We start from the raw sequence: 26,100 nt of genomic DNA, 5'->3' as shown, positions 1-26,100 counted from the left end.
ATTGGGTAAAAAGTGACACATTAATGACGGTGACACTGCAGAGTTCTGCAAGGACTTCCTGTTTTATCAGCTACAAACATACAATATCACTTTTCCTTTAGCAGACAGCTGACATCGCCCGTGACATTAATATGTCTAGGACTCATCTTTCTCTCTATTCAGCACCAACACCTAGTGAGCTGTGAACAGTCAACTCATTTCAGTTTGCAATATAGCTTTTGGGCATGGGAGGTTCATTGGAATGTCAAAACCAAAATCCCCTCACATCGCACACCAGTCTCAAGATATTTTAATCTCTGTGAGACTGACTTGAAGTGACCTTTACCATCGGTGTATAAATACATAAATCGGTGCCACTTGTGCTGATTGTAATAAGATGGTATCTGACTCGTGTCCATTGCGCTGATTGCAATGTTAGTGTAGGTGAGCTTAGCAGGATTAAAATCATATGTTATAATATCAGCATCAAACAGCTGCGTGGTTTCTTTGATCTCAACAGAAAACAGGCCACACAGAGAAGACTACCTGACAAGCTAAACACAAAAATAAATTCTAACTAAGGCAGCTGATGATTTTAAGTTAGGCTTATTCTTTCATTTTGAAATCTATTGACAAAGAAATTCACAAGAGAATCGTGCAACTATGAAAAATTCATTAAACTGTCAGTTTGATGTAAATAATAAATGGCTTGATAAGAACATGTGTCTTTATTGCAGTAAACCAAATAAATGCTCACAAACCCATTATGTCCTTTATCGTTTGGCTAATGCTTTTAATCTAAGTGCTTTACCGGATTGTCCCACAGGAAATGGAACATTACCCTTTCTGTATTACCGTGATAAAACCTTTAGTGCAAAGAGCACCCTCACTGGCCATAAAGTACAGTAGAAGCAGTCCGGTACAGTTGCTGAGCTAGAATTACTTACTGTATAATAGACCTTTTAACTTGATCACTACTGTTAAGTAAGAAGCAACGAATGCTTTATAGGATTTTGAAGGATTTCACTCAGAATGGATATGTGTACTTGTGATTCACTCTTTACCCAGCATGAAGTCTGCTGTTTGTTAGTAACTCAGTGCTGAAAACTGTTAATGGAAAAAATGATGCACCTTGTCTCTGGAAGAGCTGGCTGCTGACAATTTCAGTCATAGAGGCCACCTTCTGTTTCTGGAGTTTCTCAGGAGGAATGCAGGAGTAAAAGTCATGCAGCAACTGACTGGGGAGAGAAAATGACACAGAGGAAAATGAATAATCATAAAAGATTATCACATGGGGAACAGCAACTGGACACACAAAATATTCAGAAATTATATTTTTCCACATTTTATACATCTCACCAAGCATTACTAATTCACACAATGTAAGTGCTTCAAAGATCAAAAGTGAAACCATCCCTGGTTTAGACACCTCACCTTTAAGATACAAAATATGCAACCACTAGAAGCAGCAGCTGTATCACAGGGAAGAGCAGTGTATGCTGTATGGAAAACAAACGAGCTAAAGTCTGCACACATCTTAATGAAGACATGGGTTTGACTTATCCTCTGCCCCAAATTCAATTTTGGAATAATTAAATGGGCTGGTTGCAAGCCCTGACGCCACTTAGAAAGATTGAACGCTCAGAACATGCCAAACCCTCGGTCTCAATTTTTTGTCTGTATCTCACTTTGTCTCTGTCTCCTTGAATTATCCCACACAGGCTGCTGCAGCACTTTCAATAATGGCATAAAAGAAGAAAATGCAAACCTTCTGCTCCCAAACGAAACACAACACAAAGGTCCGTGTGACTTTTGATGTCCCCCAAGCTGGCACAGGAGCAGGCTCGAGTACAGAGGATCAGTGAAGACTTATCTAGTCCACTAATCATCTGGGCTGAATCTAATTAAAATCCAAAATGTCACTATATACTCTGTGGACATGCTGCAGATACCCTGAGTGACAAAACACATCCTTAGCAGAAAATGTCTTCACTAGTACCACTGCACAGGTGAGTTTACAAGGTGCAGAAATGTAACTATACAGGACACAAGACAAAGCTTTGATGTCCACCTCGAGCAGCATAATTGTAATTCACATGGCCTGCTTGTGGAAACTCTGCTCGAGGCGATCCTGATCAAGAATGCAAAGGGGACTTTACTTTCAAGTTCAGATGGCTGCGATATGTTTGTGGATATGTGTGTAAAGAAGTGCACAAGATAGAATATAAAGGGCGAGTGAAGGGGTTTGGGAGTGAGAGATAAAAGAAGGAAATGAATGACAAAAGACAGAATATGATAATATATGCCCTGACTTTTAACTCTCTGCCTCAACGCTCATCTTTGTGTGTGAGGCAGGTGTTTAAGGTAGCACCTCTGTGACACTGTGTTGACATCGAGCCACTAGAGGGACTGAACTGGCAGATGCAGACAGTCCACAAACTCAGACACGGACACACGAAACCCCACAGGTCACAGAAAGGTGAAAAGACAATATATGAGGATGGGAGGGTTTAAAAACTGAATGTGGCAAGACAAGAAAACATACTAACTGGTGAAGTATGCACACTGATGCTGTTTCTGGAGCTAAGCAGTGGATTGTATGTTTCATTTGGGTCAAGGAAAGGTTATGCCAGTCTTTCTAAGTCATTTTGTTCTTCAGGACTCTGAGAATAAAAGAGAAGGGGTTCAAATGACTTTTGTTTGATGGTTCTGGTAAAATTGTCATTTCACTCAGGGGCACATAGAGGAGAAGCAGAGTGTGTTGGAGTGTTTGTCCTTGTGTCTACGTCAGTTTGATGGGATTTTTATCACCTGATAAAGGAGGTAAGGTTTAACCACGATGGAATATGGGAGGAAATAGAAGAATAAGGGTCACTGAATAAAGCCAAGTGGAAAACTTGAGGTGAAAACTCTCACATATTCTCTCTGTTGGTGTGGCCGAATAAGACCAAAGATAAAGTGCTAGTGTGTGCATGTCTCTATGTTTGTGAGTTTAAGGATAAGCTTACCTGAGAAGCTTGGCATCAAATACTTTCTCCACATCTTGCAGGACTGTTGGCAGGTACTTCAGAGCAGCAACCTAACAACACACACACACACACACACACAACACGCAACAAGTAAATAGTGTTAAATTACTGTCTTGAAACCCTGTGCAAGGTGACTTTGCCATCAAACAGGCATTCTCCACATGTGTTTAAAGGGGGTGTTTCATTTTTCACTGGGCTCTTGTCTTTCTACCTAACTTTTTCTGATGTTTTCTGTTTGTATGTCTGTGTACGTGTAGGCACAGAGAATAAGAGGAAAACACTAAGCAGCAGAATACTGATGCAGTCAGAAACAGACTTAGAGATCACATTTGAGAAGTGGGAGCATGAGACGAAGGTGAGACATAGTGAGACAGGACATCTAGCAAAACAGAAGAAGCGGAAAAAGGGTTCAGATAAAGATGAAAAGTATATAAAAACAATGTAATGAGGTGCACTAGGTTGTGAAGCGTGGATGCAGGGTGAGTGTATGTGATTACCCTGAGCAACAGTGTGGTGGTGTAGTCTGTTCTCATCAGATTGTTGATTGACTCAAAAAGCCTCCTCAGCGACTCCTCAAACTCTGCCTGCTCCTTCCCCTCGTACAGCCTAGAAGCGCAGAAAAACGTGAAAAGGGAAGACGGGTCAGAAATTACAGAGGAATATGAATAGTGAACAGGCTATAAAAGAAACAATACGTATTAAAACAGCAGAAAATAAACTAGTGTAGTAAATAATCAATGAGAGTGAGAAAGGTCAAAAAAGGAAAAAAAGGACACAATGAGTCTCATTTATAAGTACATACAGTTGATACATATATCAGTTTGAACTACAAATGATTATTGTGTTCTGAACACAACTGAACAAACAGAGACTGATGGATAATTATTTAAAGGTTTGATCCACAATATTTTGTGTTATTCTATTTTCTTTCTCTTTATAAACCAACAGATCTCCTTGCATAAGCAGCTGACACGCACTTCTAGAAGTAATATGATCACAAGACGTCAGGTCAATGAAATGTTGTCTTCTACTAAATAATGCCTGCTGTACTTAAAAGATTTTTCTATAAATGGACTGGAGTACTTTTCTACTCTGAATGAGCACTCAAAGCCTCATTCACCCAGTCACACACACATACACTATCTAAACCTAATCACCTTATCCAACATTCACACACACTCTTCAGTAAATGCATAAGGGAAAGTCAGGGGTCAGTATGATGCCCAGAAGCAAAATCGAGGAACTGGGAATCAGACCTCCAACCTTCTAAATAGCAGACAACCCGCTTTACCTCCTGAGCCAAAGCCAAACTAAAAAATCAGCCCAAATTAATTTAGTGGGTTAAAAAATCCTAAATCTACTGTTATTGCAGCTCCACAACAACCTTAGTCCTTAAGTAGCCAATTTATACCGCTGATAAGTTTTACTGGCTTTCCTAAAAACAACCAGGTGTTTCTCTTCACAGTTTAAACTGATTCCAGTCTTGTAATGAAAGGTTTGTTAAGTTATCTTCATCATTTCCGTGCTGCCATTCTTTATATGAGATCAAAGTCACTTAGCACAGAGTGACACTGCATCTGAATTGTTGTGATTTTCTGGAAATGGGGCATCAACTAAATTGGCTACAGTTCCTTGTATCTTCTTTCTGTAACAGGAGTGCACTTTAAACCCTAAGTCAATGTTTTCTTTAGCATACGAAGCTGTAAAACCCACAAAAAACTGCCTAGGTAATTACACAGCAAAGCAATATCTTTGATTTTATGTCCCATATTCAATTATAGTAATGGAGAAAAAACAATGCAGCATTACGCTAACAAAATGAAGCCAGTTTTTGCAACTGAACACTGATAAGCACTGACTGTTGTAACTACAGCATCCTGTCACGAGAAAAGGCTGGCTGACTGTGTTGCTTCTAACATCCCCTCAGGTCTACGGGCTCGCGCATTAGCAAACTTTACTGCCATCCATCTCTCCACCCATTTCCTTCCTCCTTCTCCTCACTGTGTTTGAGCGATTCAATTGCACTGTGCAGTTTTTAATTACAATGGAAGTTATGAGTGCTGGGGGGAAGGATTAGCATGTGGCACACAGCAAATTTAGCATGTGGAGGGATGGATTAGGCAGTAACACACAGAGGTATTATCACTGGGCTCTTTGCAGAGTACAGTTATGATTACACACGCATTGTCCTGCTAATCCACCAGCCCTGTCTGTGCGTAAGTGTTTCTGTGTGTGTGCGCGTGTGTGTGGGAGTGTGTATGTGTGTGTCTGTGCACACCTGCGTGGGTGTTATCTACAGTTGATGTGTTAGTGCTGCTATGCTAAGACTGAATTGTGCACTCATACCACAAATATACACTTCTCCTGCATTTTACACAATAGATGATCACTTTACTCTTAACCTAAATTTTATTTTTCTCAGGAAGCGTACACTAACACAAAATTATGTAAATTAAAAAAAGGAGTGAGCGGCAGAGAAAAAGTCTGATTAAAAGAGGGGCTGAAGAGCAACTCAGCTGCAGATACTGTAGTTGTAAAAATAATGTCTTCAAGGCACCAGTAAACATGACATATGAATTTCTAGTCATAAATATCTCCCTGTTCTGATTCATAATTTTAATCAGCTTCCCTGGAATCAAAGTGCTCAGTGCTGCAATATTTTGACTGAAATGAGAATAACCAAAACCTCTAAGATGCATCACCAATGAGTGTAACTGTGAAAAATCCTCTGATTATTGTTTGGTCTGTAACGCTTGGAATTTTTCAATCTGATCGATGGAACAGAGTCCCAAGGTACGCATCACTGTGACCCTGAATTTTAGTTGGGAACTATTTTTCCTGTAATTAGTCTTTTACTGTCAAAGTAATATCCTTTTTCTCCTGCTTTTATATTAAATAATAAGATGTGTTAACAATAAGATAACAAAATTCAAAAGTTTAGACACAGACTTGTTTCACAGCAACCATTTTCAGGTGAACTGGTAAGTAACCACAGGTGTTACTAATGACATTAAAGTTCTATTTAATTTAGATGCAGAGGATTAATGTGATTAGTAACACCTGTGTTTACCTTCTTTGTAATATAAAAACAGCTGCTGTGAAACAAATCTATTGTGATAACTAGAAAACACTGAGCTCATAATAAAATGATCATCTAATACTTTGTCACATTAATAAGAATAAGTCTTCATATTAGAAAACATTCTTTTTCATGTGACATTATTAGTTTACTTGAGGTGAACATATTAAAAAGGACTGTGATCGTGATTAACTAGACACCAGAGAAATTAAAGGGTTGAAGCTTGAAGTACAAAAAGAAGCAAAATATAGAATTGCTTGCCTTACATATTTCTGAAGTACACATTACACATTCATAATAGATTTTGCATGAACACGAAGCTGGTTTGACAACCTAATAAATCTTCAATGCCACCTATTTAACTATTAATGACTGCTAGTCTTCATGGTGACGGTGATGAAGCCTTACAGATGCATCTACAGCACGGTGGCTCCCCTGAATATGTGATTTTCTCTCTGCGTGACAAGCCCTTAGAGTAGAGGAGAAATCTGATGTGAAAACTTTAGATGCAGAGGAAGCTGAAACTGTCAGCAGCAGGTAGTTGGGAGACAAAGAGACAGAAAAGGAGAGAGAGAAGCCGAGAAGGAGAGTGAGACTTATCGCTTTAGAAACACCCAGGGGATGCTGGTGACTGAAGCTCAGTCAGTCTAGGACCAGTGATGAGATAATGTCATGCACACACAAAAGCATATACTTAGAAGAATGCTTAAATGTCTGCTTAAAATGTCTGTGTGAACACACATGCACATACATAAACACAAAGAAAAGCACAAAAAGACAAACCTGCAGAAAAATCTGAACTCACTGACAGAAAAATCTGCCATTTTCTAATTCTGAGACACTGGATCTTGCCATTTTTTATAATAGCATTTTGTAATACCTCGCTGAATATGCATATGCATCTCCATTTTTATTTGTAGACTGTATATTAAAATGGGCATAGTTTCAGGTTCTAAAAATACTCGTGACCACCAGTGCTAACCCTTAGCTTCCTAGTACACACACCAATGGTATCCAAAATCCTATGTCGCCTCGTTGTCAAGTTATCACGTTCACAAGGCTTTCAGAAAACTTGATCTTTGACCTTAAGGTCAAGGTCACTGAGATTCAAACTGATCTGAGATTTTTAGTAGATGCACCTATTGTATTAATTTGAAAATCATAGGTGACTTCCTTCTTGAGTTATTGCATTAACAAGATTTTCAGAAAACTTGACCTCTGACCTTGACTTTGAGGTCAGTGTCATTGTTGTGACATTGTTGCAATTCTCGGTGACCTCTGACCTTGAGGTCAGAGGTCACCTCAAGGTCAGAGGTCTTATTGTTGCCTCATTCTCAAGCTCTCACATTCACAAACTTAGATTTCCATCTTCTAAAAACCTGGGCATCCAGATCAAAATGGGCAAGGTATACAAATATAATTTCATGAGAATGCTGGAACAAACAAAATCTGACCTTAGAAGTTTGACGGACTTGCCCTTGTCCCTAACTGGCAGAGTAAACAGTAAAATCAATTTATTACCCAAATTTATTTATCTCTTCCCATTTCCAGTTTCTCATCAAATAAACAAACAATCAAAAGCCCCTGATGCCCTTTAGAAGATTAAAAAGACAGACTGTCACTGACCAGGTGCCGCGCGCACACACACACACACACACACACACACACACATCCCCTCAAAACTAATTTCTATAAACATTCATACAGAATTCTACAGGGTTGTGTCCTATGTTCCTGCATCCAATGGCATCAACACAAAGTCACTCAAGTCACCCACAGGCAGGGAACATCATGTTTCTGGATCATCTGTCTGATCTCTCAGCAACAACTTTTTCACTAGTTATAAATGGTGTTTACACTCATCATATGGTGCAGCCCTGGGCTCAGCACAGTGGGTGTCTCTCTTGCTGGAACTTTTCTGGCCATGTTGGCTGCCCATTCAGCAGTCCTGCCCTGACATTAGCTAGATCATTTGGTTGCTGCACTTCATCATCAATGCTTATTAGCACCTTTAGTGCTGTAATCAGCAGGCCTTTCTCACAGAGCTGTCAAAAACAATTACTTTGGCAATGCAGAGTCACTGCGTTCTGTGTGTGTTCAAGAATCTCTATTTGCATTGTCGTGGATCCAAAAACAAAACAGAAAAAAAAGTACTCACTGCGAGTAGAGCATGCGTGAACGAACGATAAACTTGAAGATATACTCGAGGGCTTTGAGGGTTCGGAGTATGGGCTCACACTGTTCTCCTCGACTGGACACATCTAGATACCTCTTCAACACCGACATCAGCTTTCTGGGGAAGAAAGATACGGGGGGAAAAAAAATCAGGAAGGAGGTGCAGGATGGGGAGAAAGGAGACAATCAAAATCATTCAGACAGAATTGTCATTCCTTTTCTGATGTTGCACAGGTTGGAAAGTTAATCACCAACTCCATTTTTCACTTCCATAGAGCAGAAAGACGGAGTGCAATAGAGTGCGAGCAAAAGAACCAGAGAGAAAAACTGTCAGAGAGGTGGCTGTGGAAAAATAGCAAAATAGTATTTCACACCTCAACAGATGTACCTTTCACACAGCTCACAGACATTTTTATTTGCCCTCAGATGCATGGTGAAGAAATCATTCTCCAACACATGCACACCCTGCAGGCGTCTTTAGACACACACATAAATATTCTGCTGTGCCAACGCAGTTGGAGAGAGGTTTGGGTAGCACAGAGTTCAGTCTAAGTTTACAACCTACCAGAATCTTCCTGTTTAACCTTCCTGTGTCGCAATATTATACAACACTAGAACATTTGTACAGTAGCTCTATAGCCTTTTGGTTTTGTGATACCTCAATTTCCATGAAGTGGCAACAGCGGATCGCTCACTAAGAACGACCACTTTAAAACTACACAATCCTCTTAAACAATAAAAGTCCTTTTAAAACTTGACTCCAATCTGGCCTCACTGCCATTAGAGTGGACTTGATAATATTTCCAATGTAATTACTAGTCAGTGATCCCTAGTTTTGTTTTGGTGCAATAGCTTAAAGGGAAGTACAGGAGGATTTATTCCTTCTGAGAGCAGTTTAAAATATGGTGAGAGCAAGTTAGACAGTTTTACATAATAGCCTCTGGGCTGACAGGCGATAAGCTGCAGTGACCCTCTTAAAGAGGGTGAATACCAACATACTAACTGGAGAGGGATGGAGTTATGATAGAGGCACATATGAAACGATAGAGTGGAAAAAAGAAAGCAAAGCAGTGAGGAGGAAGAAAGTTATGAGGATAATTGGGCAGGGAATGCTTAGAGGTGGAGCAGTGGGAGGAAGTGAGAAAAGATGCAGGATGAATAGAAGTCAGGCGTATCTTTAGACATGTTGGTAATTTTCTAGTGGATGCTTTGGCACTGTAAACAAATGTGTTTTAAAGTGAAAGCAAAGTGAAATTAGAGGTGAGGGAAATAACCATCTTGTCCACCAAGGTGAACCCAGTGTACAGGCACCAGGGAAATACAAGTACAGCCATCCCTGTCTACTGCCTTGGAAATCCAGAGTGGAAATCAGCCTTCCATCCCTTATCAAGGGGAAACTGATTTCAGAGCCTCAGCTAGGGGACCCTGCTTCTCGATCTCACAGACTAATATGGGCTCCTTCCCCTCCATACAGGTGATGTTCCATTGTCCCTATAGCCAGATTTGTCAAGCAGGGATTGGACGATCAGAGGGATCGCCAGGCCCTCTGCCCAGAAACACTAAGGAAGGAACCCCCATGGCCCCTCCTGTAAAGTGTGGGCGCTTCCATTAAATCACCATAAAACACGTTTTCTTTGTCTGAAGTGGAAATGCTGATAATTAGTCTATTTTCATCTATTATGAGTGTACAGTTTTTGTGTTTGCGTGCTGCAAAATAAATTCAATGACTACACCATGTATGAGACCACTTCATTATAACGTGATATTTTGCCGGCCATGCGGGACACGCTGGAATGCGATATTCTCATCAGTCCTACGTGTCGCTGCCTCATTTACAGCATCTTTTCAATAAGAGTGGCATTTCCTATTTTATTCTTAAATGCATGACATTTTACAGTGATTATGTGAAATACAAACTCATTTACCTCAGATTAATGTGATTACATAAGGGGTTTTCATCACCATATTTATTTCTATTGTCATTATACAAGTAAACAAAAACCCACACCATCGGCCTCTGGCTGCATCCTGTCACTCAGCACCGTTCAGACAAAAGCTCACATTTCCTGGAGAAGCCTGTCTCTATTTGCTGAGCTCTTGTTGTCATGTGTCACTGTGAGCTGTTGATACCAGGGATCTGACTAACCAAGAGTGAAGTTATTAATCACCGCACCATGCGGTTTATATTCAATTCACCAAATCCTTCAGCAACTTCCTTTGCTGCTCCTGTAAATGGGATGTGCTATTGAAAAGTGTATCTTACTCTTTCAGGAGTGACATGACAGTAAGAGGCTTCTGATAATGGAAATAACCTACTTGTAAGCCAGTGTAGCACTGAAATGTTGCTTGATGTAGGCCTCCAGCACTGTGTTGAAGTGCTGGAATTTTCTGTCAGCGATGAGCCCGATGATGTATATCTGCCAGACAGAAGTAAGAGAAGAGAGACTTTGAGAGTTTGTTAAACGCTTACAAAGCAGTAAAACATTTAAAAGGCAGATGAGAATTTTTGTATGATCATCTGACAGTCTTTATTTGGGAAAAGATGGACAGGTAGATACAAAGATGTCAAGACTCGTTGAACGCAGAGATAGCCTGTCAAGATATCTGCTGCATGCGTTGACACGCACGCATGCAAAGTCAGACTCACAAAAACCACACACTCACCAAGGCATCAAACACAAGGATGTCATAGTCATCAGTCTGAGAGTGTTCCATCATAATGTTGAACAAGGCATCCAGAGTGTCCTGCAGAAACTACACACACATGTACAGGAAAAAAAAAGAGAGAACCAGTCAAAGTACACACACGCTAGCCTACACACTTATTGAATGGCACACTTGTATTCACACCACTGACCTTGACCACCTCCTCTCCGTCAATGATTTTTAGCTTCTCCAAGTTTTCTTTGAGGAGTTCAGGGCGAGTCCTCCACTTGAGCAGACCCAAAAGCCCCACTACAGAGACGAGAAAACAAAGTATTTTTGATGTTCAGGTGGAAGTGGAGGTTACTCAACTTTGTTATAATGTAAATGTCATTTCAATTAACAGCATAATTAAAAAAGAGAGAGATTCTCCTCGGTATTGCGCAGAATTCAGTTTTAATTTCATGTGAAATATAGTAAGCTGATTTTTTCTGTGCTGTATTAAAATTGGAGTTGAAACAATAAATAATTTAATTAGTTACACTACTTAACTGACAGCATTGACATTCAGCAATTTGCTGCTTTTCCCTGTTTTAAACCACTGTAAATGTAATCAACTGGGTTTTAAATATACAATAATACATATAAAGTTTATGCTTCCTGGGCAATATTGTACATTTAATTCTAGAGTCTCAAGTTCATCTCCATGTGCCAACAAAGTGGAGATATGTCATGTAATGATTGTTATATGGACAGTGTCCGTCCCTCTGGGACTTTCAAATCCACAGTCTGTGTCATTAATTCTGCTTCAGTTTGACACGGGGCAGATTTCCATGTCTCTGTAGTGCTGCCCACGTAAGGCTCACTGCTTTCCCTGTCCAGTAATTTCTGACTCACCGGGCCAAGCCGCACATCTGGTGGGTGGCCCTGAACAACACTGTGCACATGCATGCTTGAGAGCCCTTTGTGTGTGTGAGTGTGTGCATGTGTGTGTCTGTGTGCACGTGGTACAGGTGATTAATACAACAGGATAATGTTCATTATAGTGATGGACTGGCTTCCTCAGTAACAGCTGTTGAACTCCACCTGTCTCTGATGCACCTTACTGTCTGGGGTGTACGTGCTTTTTGCATTAGATGTAGATGTGCATTTCACTCTCTCTGTGTGTGTGTGTGTGTGTGTGTGTGTCTGGCCTGTGGGGCTGCCTGAGTGTGTAGGACAAAATGATGACATTCCCTGCTAATAAAATCCATGTATATACACAGCCTGCCCTCCATCCCTTGCTTATTATTCCATGACCACAAAACATATAGTCTAATTAAGATTCTGTTGACTCACCATTAATTGGTTAGAGGTTGTCTTTCCTCTAATTTGACCTCACCTCAACTTTTAACCCTAAACCTAAAAATAACACAGTCTTGGTGCGTTAGCAAAATGTTGATTGCATTTCACCACCAGTTTGTTGTTTTCGAGGGAAACATTTGAATCCAGCCCAATACATGAGGCCACATCCGACCAGTATTTCTTACAGACTTGTAAGGAGTGGATTTGTCCTCTACTAATTTCACAGCCAACCGATGATTCATTGTCTTTGCCTGGCCTTATTAGTCTGTTGAAAGAAGTTGTTAATTAATGGGGGTTTTTTTTTGGATGTGTCAGGCTTGATTTCAAGCACCCTCCTCCACATAAAGGTCTGCTTTGACCTTTTGTCATCTATTGTGTTTTCACGGCTGTTTCTGTTTAAAAATCGTTTGCCCTGCCAAGCCTCTAGCATGCTAACGTCGCCACAATATCACGCTTGCACGTACCGTTTTGGGTGAGTTTAGTGGAGCAGACCAGGGTGGAGATGGTGAAGCTGTCTCTAGAGCTCACAGACAGGCCTCCTCCTCCCCCAGACACGCTGCTTGAGCTGCGGCTCAGTGTGGACATCTTGTGGGGGTCACTGTGATGGTTGCGGGTTGAGGCCAAATTCAAGTAGCAGTTCACGTCTTCCATGCGCTTGCTGTCACCCTAAAAGCACAAAGTCATTTTTAACAAAATGCTGTGGACACCATTAGTGCGACAAAATTGTTAAAGATGGCATAGATGTATGGAAATTGTCTCTGCTTACAAGATGTCTTGATGTAAATGAAAAACTGCACGATTTGATACATTTGTAAGATTTGTAAAGAGTAATCCTCTGTTATGCCTAAGCCTTATTTACTTATGCCTTAATTTCTGTGAACTCAGAGTTTTGGATACAGTGGTGTCAGACAAGTTAGAAAGATAGAAGCTTTGACAAAACAGAACACCGTTAATTTGTCACATCAACGTCAACGGTTCTTCTATGCTGATTGCTTCAGGGTGGCAGGTAGTGGGTAGCAGGAGCAGTGGGACAGCTCTGGCACGGCAGAGGTGAGGGCATCAGTGAATGTCATATTTTCAACTCAGCACCCTCAACTCTGTCCTCATTAATGCCACATCAGTAAATAATGAGTGAGTGGCTGGAAAAATTGGAGAGTAAGAGAGTGAAGCCATGAGCGAGAGGAATGCAGGGATAATGAGAGATAATCGAGAAAGAGGGCACAGAGGGACCATCCATTTGGTCTTTGAGTGAATCACGAGTAATTAATCTTCATTGGGTTTGGCATTTAATCAATATGGGGATTCAATCTTAGCTTGGGCTCATTTGGCAGGAAATCTATTTGGCTTCACTCAACCTGTCTGGGTGGTCATAATCTCTTATCTATACTCGCTACATGTTTAGGTCAGTTTTGATGATTGTTGCATTTAAACATACACTGTTAGACGTTTTTCCCGGTGCAAACATCTTTCAAACTTATTTGTAGATTATCTACTATACAGTATTTTCAACAAATAGCTGTGGACATTTTCACCACTTTTGTTTGACCTTCATATTGTAAATATAAATTCATCATAAAAGGATCATTCTTTGTTTGTTATTATGTGTTCGTAGGTCTATATGCGCTATTCTGTAAACTGGAAAAAGAGGATGATGGTATTTCCTTCGAGAGGACACGGAATCCATTCATTAGTTCGTCTATCTTTGTGCAAAAGCTCTGCCGCTGGTTCTGACCTTGAAGACCACAAGTTCATGAAGTCCATCCTGCAGAACAGTCCCATCCTCCTTCATTAGACGCACAAAAGCCATAGCGAAGTTCTTCTCACTCTTATCCTTGGCTGCAAATGAAGGAGAACGATAAGTAAACAAAACTAGAAATGGCCAGGGGAAAAACACATCAGGGAAATAGAGAAAGGGCAGAAGGAGTTTGAGAATTCACACGCAGAAGAAAGAAAAAGTGCTCATTTGTTTAATCAAGTATGTGTAATGATGCCTTGGCTCATTTTCCAAATAGGTTAGACTCATTCTGTCCTTTCAGTGTCACATTATACTCAGGGGATCAGAGAGGAGGAGTTAAGAGTGATGATCTAATGAAGAATGCAGACAAGTAGAGAGAGACAGAGGGTGATACTTACACTCCTGGGAAGAGCGATGTCTGAACATAAAGCGTAAATGAATTCTGTGCATTTCTTCCAGGGGGACTGCCACCTGGAGGATATCTCACGTTATTGTAGAATATAATAAAGCAGATAACCTAAAGACATACTGACAATATGTGATTTCTTGCCTTGAAAGTTAGAAATGAGGAATGCAAATGCATTATATCAAGACAACGGAACGAAGAGACTAGTAGATAAGGAAATAAAACACACACACCTTAAACGTCTCCATCCAGCGGGGCTGTTTGACTTGGTAGTAGATGACAGATCTATACTCACTGACTGCCTTATCCCCTGCTCCGAGACAGATGGAGTTCTAGGAAAAAGAGAGGTAAAGAAAAATACGCCTCACAGTGACTGGAAAGAATTTATGTTTGTGTGTGCATCCATGTATGCCTAAGATGGATTTGCCTTCTGGGATAAATCCGTATCCATTTGCCCTGACTATGAGAGGGTGAGTAAGTGTTTCATCAGTGCTGTGTTTGCTCACTGACCTATACCACCTCAATCATTTAATACACAACATATACTTTTGCACCCGCACACTTTATCTATACCCTAGACACACATAAACCAATCACAGTTCACAGAAATCCCTCTTGAATCCACTGATATGCTCTGTCCCTGTACTTCACATTTCCTCACCTGTATGACTTTGCCCTCCTCATCACAGACCCACATAATGACCTCCACGTTTTTCTGGGTTGTCTTGTTGTATTTGTCGAAGTCCCCGCCCTGTAAGGTGAGGTAGATGTCATTGCGAACATCTCCGGGCATAATGATCTCTGGGAAGCCAAGCTTCCGGGCTACCACGGTGCTACGGTCCACGAGGTGAGGGTATTCCTTCCGAATCTGCACGATGTCACCCACCAGAGCCTTCATGGTGACCCACAGACCTATGGATAAGAGAATGAAGAAGACTGTGTATTAGAGATGGAGGAAGAGAATGTATTACTAAAAACAATGATGTGATACTAACTTTTTATATGTTATTTCCTTATACATATTATTCTTCTGCACTACAGAAAGAGTGATACAGAGTTGTAGTTGTGTTGGGTTAAAAGAAGCTAGAAGAGGCTTTTCAAGCTTATATCTGGTCACATTTCTAGTTAGAGCCATGAGATTTATATTTTTTGTAGAGCTGTTTGTTGGGAACCCTCAAGCACATATGAAATCTTCCTATCCTGGCTTTGGAAATCTTGATGCCGGTAAATCTGAGCAGGTCTCAGGTGATCAGCCCCGTCCTCAGTTCCTCACTTCTTTCACTGGCTCCATTCTCTACTGCAAGACCAGGCCCAGGCTCAAACCCAAACCCAGCTCCAAGCCCAGCTTTGTGGCAGCTGTCGCTAGAAGATCGGCTTCGCCAGCGTCTCCAGTCTGCGTACTGAAGCATGTTTGGGCAAGACACTGAACCCAGAGTTGGCTCTGATGTGTCAGAGTGTGAGTTTGTGTGAAAACTGTATAGAAAAAAAAGTTCTTCTTTGAATGTATGTGAATGAGCACCATAGTAAAAAAGTGGTTTGAGCACACAGTCAGAGTAAGGGTATATACCAGTTACTTTTTATGCTTATTCTTCATGCATGCATGCATTTCTGTAAAATACAACAGACCAGAAAGAGAAAAATGCCCAAATAAGATTTGACCTGGAGGAGCCTCTATCATATAAAACAACCTGTGTAAAAACAGGGTATTTTAATGGGCACGAGCATAAACTGAATACTTTAAAGAACTTTGCAGGACCACACCTGAGCAAATTTAGGAGTGTTTACATGTAAATACAGGCATCACTCAAGTCTTCTTTAAAAAAGGGATCGCAAAACGAGTGTTCATTTATTTTTCTGTGGGAATGTAAATTCAAATGGAAGTCAGGTAAATTAAAAAAAAACTTCAAGGACCTGTAGCATTAAATCTGAATTTAAAAAAAAACGTTAAGATGTTTTCAGGACCAACAGAAACCCTGAAACATGAGGCCTGAGGGCTGAACTTAATGCATGCTTTATTTTATGTAAAATGTTACTATTTATTTATGGGAAACATAATAATAAAATGATCTGGGGACGTGCTGGCATTGCAGACAAGACTGCAATAAATGCTCGAAAAATGCTGTGCCCCATTTAGGAAATGGGAGCAAAGGAGGAAAAGAAAAGATGGAGGTATTATTATTATCGACAGAATTTACTTCTAAAGAAAATGGACTCTCAGAGGGTTTCAGAGAAATTAGGTGAAAAAGCAAAGAGAAGGAATTGGGAATCAAAAGGGAAAAAAGGGAAAAAAGAGGTGAGCTATTTTAGGGAAATACATAGGTGGTGAAATCTAGACTGTGTTACAAACCCACATTTTCAAGGCTAACCACAGACCTACAGGGAAAACACTCAATGTGTTTTGTGGTGTGTGTGTGTCTGGACAGTAGTAAAAGCGCCTAAAAGTGAGAGGAAGGAGAGATTAGGGGTGAGTAATGTTAAGAGCAGGCATCTGGTGGCCTCAAGTGTTCCTTCCATATCTGCTTGTTCAAGTGCTCCTTTCATTTTCCAGGTTATGCCCAGGGCCTTCAGGAGCGAGAGGAAGATAAAAGCTGAGCGATATGACAGTGCAGTCGGATATGTGGGGTTACTCTATGTGGAACAAGACAGTGTCACCCATAGGGCTTGTCAAAGTCAGCCATAAACATGAGGTAGTGAGCAGCAAGACTGGAGTCCGGTCAGGGAGAAATGGAGGTTAAGTAATATGAAAACACCGGCTCAAGGGTGGGTGCCATACATCAGGATAATGTCCTTCATTCTCCACCCCGGTGCAGAGAAAAGAGGTGAAGATGCAATGAAGAACTGCCATTTTATCTGACCACAAATGACTGGAGCATACACAGTCCAGTGGGAACCTTCAGTGCGTGCAGGACTTTTGCAAGAACTGCCACATGGCTAGGAACAAAGAACAAAGCCTGGGAGTGCAAAACTGTACCTTGGCCACCACTGTCTCCTCGTGATGTTGTCACTTTGTTCAGTAAGGTGTGGAGAAAGTCATTTTCTGCAACTACCCTGGAGCCAAACATACAAACACAAAGAAAACATTCATATGCAGAAAATTACAGTACTGTTTTCTTAATTTTATGGGTAATAGATTTTCAGGTTTTTAATTCTAAGAAAAGGTCAGAGAGAGGTGGAGTGGGAAAAAAGAAACAAGAAACAGGACATACGGGAAAAAGGGGATGAAATACTGCTTCTCTTCATCGCATTCAATCTTCCCTTTGATGATATCGCTGATGTCCATCACTGCCAAGAACAGAAAACAAATGTGTCTGTGATCATAGAATCAAAAAGGTACTAGGTAGTAATCCGTAATGAGGATTCACATTAGCAAAACACCACATTAGAAAGACTGGCCTCCTTAATGCTTGTTGTGAGGTTACATGAGGATATAGGCAACTTAGAAGTGAGATTCTTAGAAGCCAAAAGTGTAGAAAAAAGGCGCTTCAGGGTCACCATCAACATTTTAGCTTTGTACAAAGGATAGCTCCCAGGTGTAAATATGCTCAATAATACCCGAAACAGCACAAGCAGAAGCAAAACAATGTTGACCTTTAGGGAACACAAGTAAAAATGATTGAACCATCTAACAAAAGTAATTATTGATAGTAAAACTGGTGGAATTTGGTACTGAAATGAACCGTGTTAGCCTTTTCTCTTGTGAATTGGACAAAAGCTATTTCTGTTGACCCTCAGCATTAATCAAAAAGACCTGTTCTCGGGGTCACCAGTATGCTCACAAAGCATTTACAAAGCTACTTTTTTTAAAAAGGGTTTTAACCCTGCACTTTTTAAATCCACAGACTTGCAGTCTTCTTCTCTGTCTTCAAATTATGCAATAGTGTGTTTCCCAACATGTTCACTACATCTGTTGATTAGTGCTCAATATATCTGTTCATTAGTGGAAGAGTGTGTAATAATTTAGAGTCCCGTACATGTAACAAAACTGTAAAATAAACATTGCTTATCGTTGAACTAGTTAAGACTGACAATGAAGATTGCCAATGTATTTTTTCCACTCCTTGATCACTAGGGCTAGAAATTTAGTAGCACGTCAAAAAAAAAATAACTCTGCATTGTCTCTTCATGACTTACCTGCCACCCCAAAAGGCCTCCTCAGGCCCTGAGTAAACTTCTTGTTGTTTGCTTCTTTCAGGTCCATCCTGCCTACTCTTACAATCTGACAGATCAAATAAATCTTCTCTCTGCTCAGGTCTTTGTTTCCCAAGTCCTGTTGAACAAAGACAAAGAAATTGTGCATGAAATAAATTCAGAAATCAGGAATAAGGAAACGAAAAAAAATGCAATGTAATCTTCTGAAAAGAAATAGGTCACCTATTTCATCTCTCCACAGCTAAGAACAGTGTGACATTGCCCTCGTGTGGTCACTTACTGTAAAGACAACCTTCAGGTTGTTGAGCATGTCAATCTCTTTAGGAAAACCTTTGCTGCCCCAGCGTACTAAGTAGTTCTCACTGTACAAAGAAGGGTAAAGAGTTACGAATAAATAAACATTTTTAAAGTAATTTTACATTTAAGCAAGCAACCACATAAAGATTATGTCATCATTCATAAATAAATTTGCAGACATGCTCTACTAGCCAAAATGAAACTGCACTGCAGCCTGACTGATACACATGATTCACAATGAAAACAGTTTCAGTGAAACTTAAGCTGAAATCTTTGATCCCCTTACAAGCAGCTGTAACTACTAATTCTACCCTGTGTAGCTACATAAACATGTAGGAGACACCTTAAGGGAGGAGAATAGAAAAGCAGACCCCTAGAAAAACCTGTGGATGCAGTAAGGTTAAAAAATAGGAAAACCTAGTATCTTTCTAAAATATTGAAACCTACTATTTTTCACTTTTTTCAGGGAGATGTGGGTAAAAAAACAAAAAATGGTTATCTAAGAAAATAGTAAATTATTTAAGCATATAAGCACAGATGAGACAGAAGTGAATCAGAGATCACAGCCAATGGCAAGAAAATACGAAAGAGTAGCTGTGGACACTATATGTTATAAGAATAAGATGACAGACTTGGGTCTATCTTAATACTTTCAGCTTCTGTGGCTGAGACATAGATATAGCCAGTATGACAGTGAGTGACAGGGCTTAACGTCAGCACTGTCAGGCACCACACAGTGCTGCCACTCAGTATGTGCGGCCCTATAATTTGTAGTTTCTGTATATTTATTTTTGGCATGCCGTTGTTCACATTTAACAGGGCTTAGCAATAGCAGAGAAACAATGGAGAGGTATACAGACACAAGAAGAAATAGAAAAAAGGTTTTGCATATATGTTTTATACAGCAGAACAATTGAGGTAAGGTTAAAAAACAAAAAACGACAACAACATCTAAACAAACTAGTTTACTAATTTTTCAGCTGGAACTATGATGTTAATTTCCAAAGAATCAATTACATAAGAAAATATCACCTTATCTTTCAGTCTGTATGTTTGTGATTTAACACAAAATAAAAAGTCATTTCCTTTCAGTGACACTGGAAAATATATAAGACCTGCAATAACTTTACTTCACAATGTGAAGCCAAATCTTCCTGAGCGTCTAATCCACCTGACAGGAACAGATGTCTGAAACACCTTTAGCGAATAAGGTAAGGAAAGAGAAGTGACACCTGATGATGGTTTGCTTATTGGGATCATAGAGGGACATGAAGAGCTCTGAGTCCTCTCCAATGCGACAGACAAAGTTCCTCACAAAGACGTAGAGGCTGTGTGTGGGGGAGGACTGGATCCGTGCTGAGATCCCGCTGTGGTCTGTCTGGATGTTGGACTGTGTGAGAGGAAATTAATTTTAGGAGATAACTACTGATGAGGATTTAACAGGATAAAATTCCAACCAAAAGTGTTCATTTTGGCAAGGGTCTGATAAATGTGTTTGGCTGCTCTAATGTTTTATAATTAGTGGTTACTTATTCTAAAATGTACCAGCTGCAGCTGCAGATTGTGGGTTTGTGCGGGAAATGGAAATCACTGAGTAAGAAAATCATCAGAAATGCATTCTGTCAATGAACTGAGTCAAGGCTGAAATGAAAAATTGGCTGGATGGAGTTGAAGTGAAGTTAAGCCAATTTGTAAGGAAGTGAATTCTTAATTAGTCCAAGCTAGCACACATGACTGGGAAGTAAAATGTATTATTTAAGGACTTTTTCATAGGGGTTAAGTTTTATTTTACTACTGTATTATTACTGTATATATTTTTTTAAAAAGTAATAAAGTCGTTTTTCTACTCGTGTGTAGTTCAGGGTAACTTTTACATGAACTTGTACTACCCCAATAATGGGGTAGAAGTTACTCCAGAAAACAATTCCCTGGTTGTTGCTGTCGAGCTGCAAACCACAACACTGTCGTGAGTGTGACATCACATTCACCCTTGGAAAGACATTTTCTATATGGCCCTCTCCTTCCTACAGTTTGGTATATACCTGCTCCTCTTTGATGCGTTCACCGATCTTGGCTGTGGCCTCCTCATGGGCCCGAAATAGACTGATGACGCTGGCTCGCTCTGGCTCCAAGATGTTCCCGTCGTCATCTCGAACAACCTGGTCCAACTCGAGGATCCTGGTGTGGGGAGTAATAGAGGGAAGATTGATACAAGGTGAACAAGGATGAGGGAAGAGCAACACAGGAACACAGCAAGGGGTATGGACTGGGAGGCAAAGGAATAGAGATTGTAAGACAAAGTTCTCAGGAAAAGAACAGAAAGATGTTCAAAGGAGATCAAACTAACATGAATTATACAGTCAGTCTGACAAAAATCTGGTTGGTTGATTAAGCTTTAAACAATGAGAAAGTATAAACATGTTTAAATATTAATGCAGGCATACTTGTTGCCATAGTCAATCTTGGAAGTAACTTTCTGCTTTAGCTCCTTGAATTCATCACTAGGCAGGGTGCCAGACAGGAGCTGAGAACGCCACTCCATCAGTTCCCACATCAGCCTCTGGACCTGTTTGACACGTGCCTCTTTATTGGCCTGGAGAGGTAAATAAATGATGTTAGATTCAGGCGCACAAACACACACACACACACGAATACAAAAAAGTGTCTCACTGTTTAATTCATACCACAAATAGCTGCTTCCATATGCTTCCCCACTCCCTCAACGTAGTGGTCACCTCCTTCACCAAGGGCATCTCTGCAGACATCACCACTTCCTCATCTCTGTCATAGCATAAGTAATGGAAAAACGGAACAAATTAAAAAAAACTTTTGAAGACAGTTAAAGACGACTTATTTTTAGTACTGTTATTTTTTTTTAATTTTACATACCCTCGTTTTTCAATTATGACTTCCTTAACTTGAACAAAACTGACTGGAAACACTCCCTGGAATACATGTAGAGGAGGTGAGTGAGGAAACGATAAGTGGTGATAGCTTGGAATATTCTTTTCCACAAGAAAGAATAAGAAAAGTAGAACTCTCACATGAATAAATCTGGATGACCGCTTAAATGTGATTTAAAGCTTTCTGTTAATGTAAATTTTCACTGATATTATGCTTGTGTAGGCTCTTACCTGTTGAGCTTTGTTCCTAGACAAGTAGCCTCTGTACCAACCTGAAAGACAAAGTGGCATCTTACTATCAAGACAGGAAATCAGGATAGCGTAGACTCTCTAATTGGAACAACATCACCACCTTAAAGGAGTCCAGCTCCATAATTTTGTGGAGATGGAGCTGTACTCCCTTAAAATGGTATCAGAGAGGGGGATGTTGTCCAACATTAGGACAATACCTCTGACCCACTCCATGACGTGCTGGCCAGTCACAAGAGGATGTTCAGTGAGAGACTGAGATTTCCCAAATGCACCACGGAACGACACAGGAAATCATTCCTGCCCATGGCCATCTCCCTGTACAATTCCTCCATCTAATGCACAGTACACAGCGCAATAATTACACCGTTTTGCACATGCTCTGCAGTGAAAATAACAATAACAAGTTTTGCAGTTTAGAGTAAAATGTCAATCATATATATTTCACCTTTGCAATATTCTGGATATTTATAATTGAGCTATTTGTACATATTGGAGCTATTTCTTATATTTTGTAAAATTTGTAATATATTGTATTATTTAATTTAGTTCTTAATTTAGTCTGTTACCGTTATTGTCTTGGAGCAACTGTAACCACATAATTTGCTTAAGGATTAATAAAGTATTCTGATTCTGGAAGTAACAGCGATGTAATAGTTTTACTCACTGGTCACTTTGTTAAGTACACCAGTTCAATTGCTTACCGCAAATATTTAATCAGCCAATCACATATCAGCAACTCAGTGCATTTACATGTTCAAGACAACCTTAAGAAGTTCAAACAGAGTTTCAGACTGAAAAAGTGACTGAAGGGACTCTGAACGATGCACTGTTGTTACAGCGAGGCTCGCTTGTCTGCCAGCTAAGAACTGAGGCTACAATGTGGTTGAGCTCACCAAAATTGGGTGGTAGAAAACTGGAAAAAACATTGCCCGGTCTGATGAGTCTTGATTTCTGCTGCAATATTCAAATAGTAGGGTCTGACTTTGGTGTAAACAACATGTAAGCATGGAACCATCCGGCCTTGTATAAACACTTCAGACACAGGTGGTGGTGTAATGGTGTTGGGGGTATTGTGTTGTCACAGTTTAGATTCCTTAGTACCAATTTAGCATTTTTTATCTGAATATTGCTCGTGACCATGCTCATCCTTTTATGGCCAGAGTGTACCCATCTTCTGATGGCCTCTAATGGCTGTTTCTGTGTGACAAAGCCCAAATCATCTGGCTAAGACACCAAATCTCCATCCAACCTTTGAGATTTGCATCAGGAAGGTTCACTCTGCACCAACTGTATTATGCTATCATGTGAACATGGACCAAAATTTCTGACGAATGTTTCCAGCATCTTGTTGCATCTATGCCAGGAAGAATTAAGGCAATGGTGAAGGCTAAACAGGGCTTAAACCCAGTACAAAGGTGTACCTAAAAAAGTGGCAGTTGAGCGTACATATTATATTTTACATATATTTATCATGTTTATGCTCCATAAAATGTAACATTTACAAATACACGAACAAAATATATTTACTAACATGCAGTTTTTCAATAACAAATAATTTCAAAGGTTTACACATCTATGTATAAAGTATCTGAACCACACTGACAAACCAGATAAACGTCTTATTTAACACTATCTTACCTTCGCAAACCTCCTGGATGTGGACAGTTTCGCCCACCTCCAGGGAAAGGTGCTTCTCATTTTGGCCAACAAAGTTCCACTTTACTAAAGAAGAAGAAAAAAAATAAGTGAATAAAATAAATATATAAATAAATAAGTTGAATATATAATTAAGGTTATTGTTACAACGGAAAAATAAACTTGAACACAAACACTAAGTGTGCAGTGGCAATGCGTCGGTTACAGGAAGATTTTAGTACACACGGTGAGCTAGCTTGATTAATGACGTCACACGTTATAAGACTTAAAAAAAAAGGCTAACCAGTAAAAAAACACAAGTAGCAGTGAAACACAATAGTAGTTGGTGACTAAGTAGCTTAAGGTAAATATAAATAGGTAGCCCAAATAAGTTAGTGTATCCAGATGCTGGCCAGCTGCAAACGGTGGCACACACGAGTAGGGAGGCAACGGAACAGGTTGAGGAGCAACGCCTTTCTTCATTGGGCCTCAGGCTGGGCTTATGCGATAGTAAGCAGCATTTGTTTAGGTTTTGGGCTGTTGATAATCCGGAGATCTGGAGCAATTTTAAGACGTTAGTTGGCTCTTTTTTCTGCTTTCTGTCTTTTCTTTAATGACTGTATCAGTCAAAATGATCAGATTTAGGAAACACTGAAAGCAGCAATGAGTAGCGACATGCTTTGCAGCCAAAGACCAGTTGCACGGCAGAGGAAAGGTGTGCAGAGCACCGACAGCTACAGAGTCTATCATTCCTCTTTGTGCAACAGTTCAGAGGCTTGCTCTCCTCCATTTAAGCTTAGAGATGGTTTGCCCTCAAGAAGAACTGCAGCTACAAAATGCCTGCTAATGAAATTGTGACTGTGCAAAAAAAAAAAGAAAAAAAAGCCAGAATATTTCTAGACCGATGCTTAAACTGATAGAAAAGGAAAAGGAAGCTTATTTGTGCGCACTTCGTGAGACTAAATTGTCAACATTTTTTTTCTTTGCATCAGACTTTTCTGCTGTATTCAAACTTGAGACTTCCTTCTTCCCCCACTTCCTGTGTTGTAGTCTTACACAGACCAGGAAGATATTTATACTAGATACAATAAACAATATTTTCTTTGAGTAAGTATATTAGAAAGTGCTTTAAAATGACTTTTTAACACACACCCACTGTCAGCATCAGTCTCATGCTAGCAGTAGATGAACTACTCAGGTGGAAAAAACCCTACATGGTCTATCTTTTTGCAAGTAGGTTAAATGATAAATCAATGCAGTGGCTGCAACAGACCAGTGAACCTCAGTTAATAAAGTCTGTATTAAGAGGCAGAAATCTGTGTCTTTTCCAAGTGTGTGCCTGCACTGCATATCTAATGGCAACACACACTGATTAGCTCCGCCATATTAAACCCACATACATAACAGATAAACTGCACACTGTACTTGCTCATTCTAGGATTTGCTCCTAGCCAAAACCAGGCTTTCACTTTCAAAAATGAAAATTTTTAAGGACTGTTTATCTTCTAGCTTCTGTATTTATGTGCTGCATGCTATGCAATTTGTAGAGATTGCCTACTTGCAGCTGCTTATTTCTCCATCTTTGCTTATGATTTTATCCCTCACAAACCACTGCACGAACCTCTTCAGTGCAAATAAACTATAATTAGCGTAGTTGCACTGAAGTTAAATGATGAATAAGATTTCAGGATCTCAGTTCTTTGGAGGGATTAAAGCTGATGTCTACCTCCTAAAGCTCTTTGAGGCCTTTGGCACCTGCCTACATCCGCCAAGCAGGAAGTGATGGGAATCTATTTTTCTCATTTCTATTCATTGGCTGTATAGGCTAGCATCATACCGTAACAGAAAGGCACCATAAAAACTGGATGTGCCTGCACATACTCACACAAAGATACATACAAACAAGCACATGTTGACTTACCTACACCATACCGCTCTCTTGTGGTTTTCGTCCAAGGAACCATGATTGTGTGTAATCCTTTACCTACTTTATACTTTTGTCTTTATAAATCTCCTAGTTTGTCCGTCCACCTTAACTTCTCATTTCTGCATTTTTTTAACGTTAAATGAAAGCAATAAGCCCATCCCCCTTTGCCTCTCTTCCCCTTCTGTGTCTTCTCTCTTCCTGCCTTCAGGCGGTTAAGAGGAAGTGGGTGAGTACAACAAGGTGGAGTCCTACAGCACCCGCAGGCTTTTGCAGCCTGCGATGTCTCTACTTTCCTCATTTAGACTCGCCTTCATTATTCAAAGTAAAACGTCAGTAGCACATGATGACAGTTACAGAAGGGTTAGAGTCGAGAGGATGTCTGAGTGTCAAACCGGGCCAATACGTGCACATTTTTTGTTGCTATTTTTTTCATGTTTTCATATCTGAAAAACGCAGGTTGTCTGCTTTCTCACAGTAGCATCTAGCCGTTGAACCGCTGATGACTTAAACCATTAGTCTCACAGCTTATTCAGCCATCGTGCACATA

General features: G+C 40.1%; 1 protein-coding gene across 1 annotated transcript in view; it reads right to left on the bottom strand.

Annotated features, from left to right (window-relative positions):
- Positions 1–25,749, bottom strand: part of dock2 (dedicator of cytokinesis 2) — a 91,546-nt gene extending 65,797 nt beyond the window's left edge. Inside the window, exons 1-24 of the mRNA XM_003444683.5 lie at positions 25,548–25,749; positions 23,630–23,713; positions 21,971–22,011; positions 21,726–21,781; positions 21,521–21,617; positions 21,281–21,429; positions 20,879–21,014; positions 20,069–20,226; positions 18,820–18,901; positions 18,522–18,657; positions 17,597–17,672; positions 17,362–17,438; positions 15,052–15,302; positions 14,624–14,722; positions 14,383–14,455; positions 13,982–14,085; positions 12,714–12,915; positions 11,120–11,217; positions 10,927–11,016; positions 10,579–10,679; positions 8,246–8,380; positions 3,506–3,614; positions 2,988–3,058; positions 1,111–1,217 (exon numbers count right to left, since the gene is read on the bottom strand). Of these exons, the coding sequence (XP_003444731.1) occupies positions 1,111–1,217; positions 2,988–3,058; positions 3,506–3,614; positions 8,246–8,380; positions 10,579–10,679; positions 10,927–11,016; positions 11,120–11,217; positions 12,714–12,915; positions 13,982–14,085; positions 14,383–14,455; positions 14,624–14,722; positions 15,052–15,302; positions 17,362–17,438; positions 17,597–17,672; positions 18,522–18,657; positions 18,820–18,901; positions 20,069–20,226; positions 20,879–21,014; positions 21,281–21,429; positions 21,521–21,617; positions 21,726–21,781; positions 21,971–22,011; positions 23,630–23,713; positions 25,548–25,590 (2,575 nt within the window). The 5' untranslated portion in view covers positions 25,591–25,749. The remainder of the gene's footprint in view (positions 1–1,110; positions 1,218–2,987; positions 3,059–3,505; positions 3,615–8,245; positions 8,381–10,578; positions 10,680–10,926; positions 11,017–11,119; positions 11,218–12,713; positions 12,916–13,981; positions 14,086–14,382; positions 14,456–14,623; positions 14,723–15,051; positions 15,303–17,361; positions 17,439–17,596; positions 17,673–18,521; positions 18,658–18,819; positions 18,902–20,068; positions 20,227–20,878; positions 21,015–21,280; positions 21,430–21,520; positions 21,618–21,725; positions 21,782–21,970; positions 22,012–23,629; positions 23,714–25,547) is intronic.
- Positions 25,750–26,100: the final 351 nt, after the last annotated feature.

Source organism: Oreochromis niloticus, linkage group LG2, assembly GCF_001858045.2.
Source record: "Oreochromis niloticus isolate F11D_XX linkage group LG2, O_niloticus_UMD_NMBU, whole genome shotgun sequence".
Lineage (NCBI taxonomy): Eukaryota > Metazoa > Chordata > Actinopteri > Cichliformes > Cichlidae > Oreochromis > Oreochromis niloticus.
The sequence above is the reverse complement of the archived record's forward strand: the minus strand, read 5'-3'. Positions and strand labels throughout refer to the sequence as shown.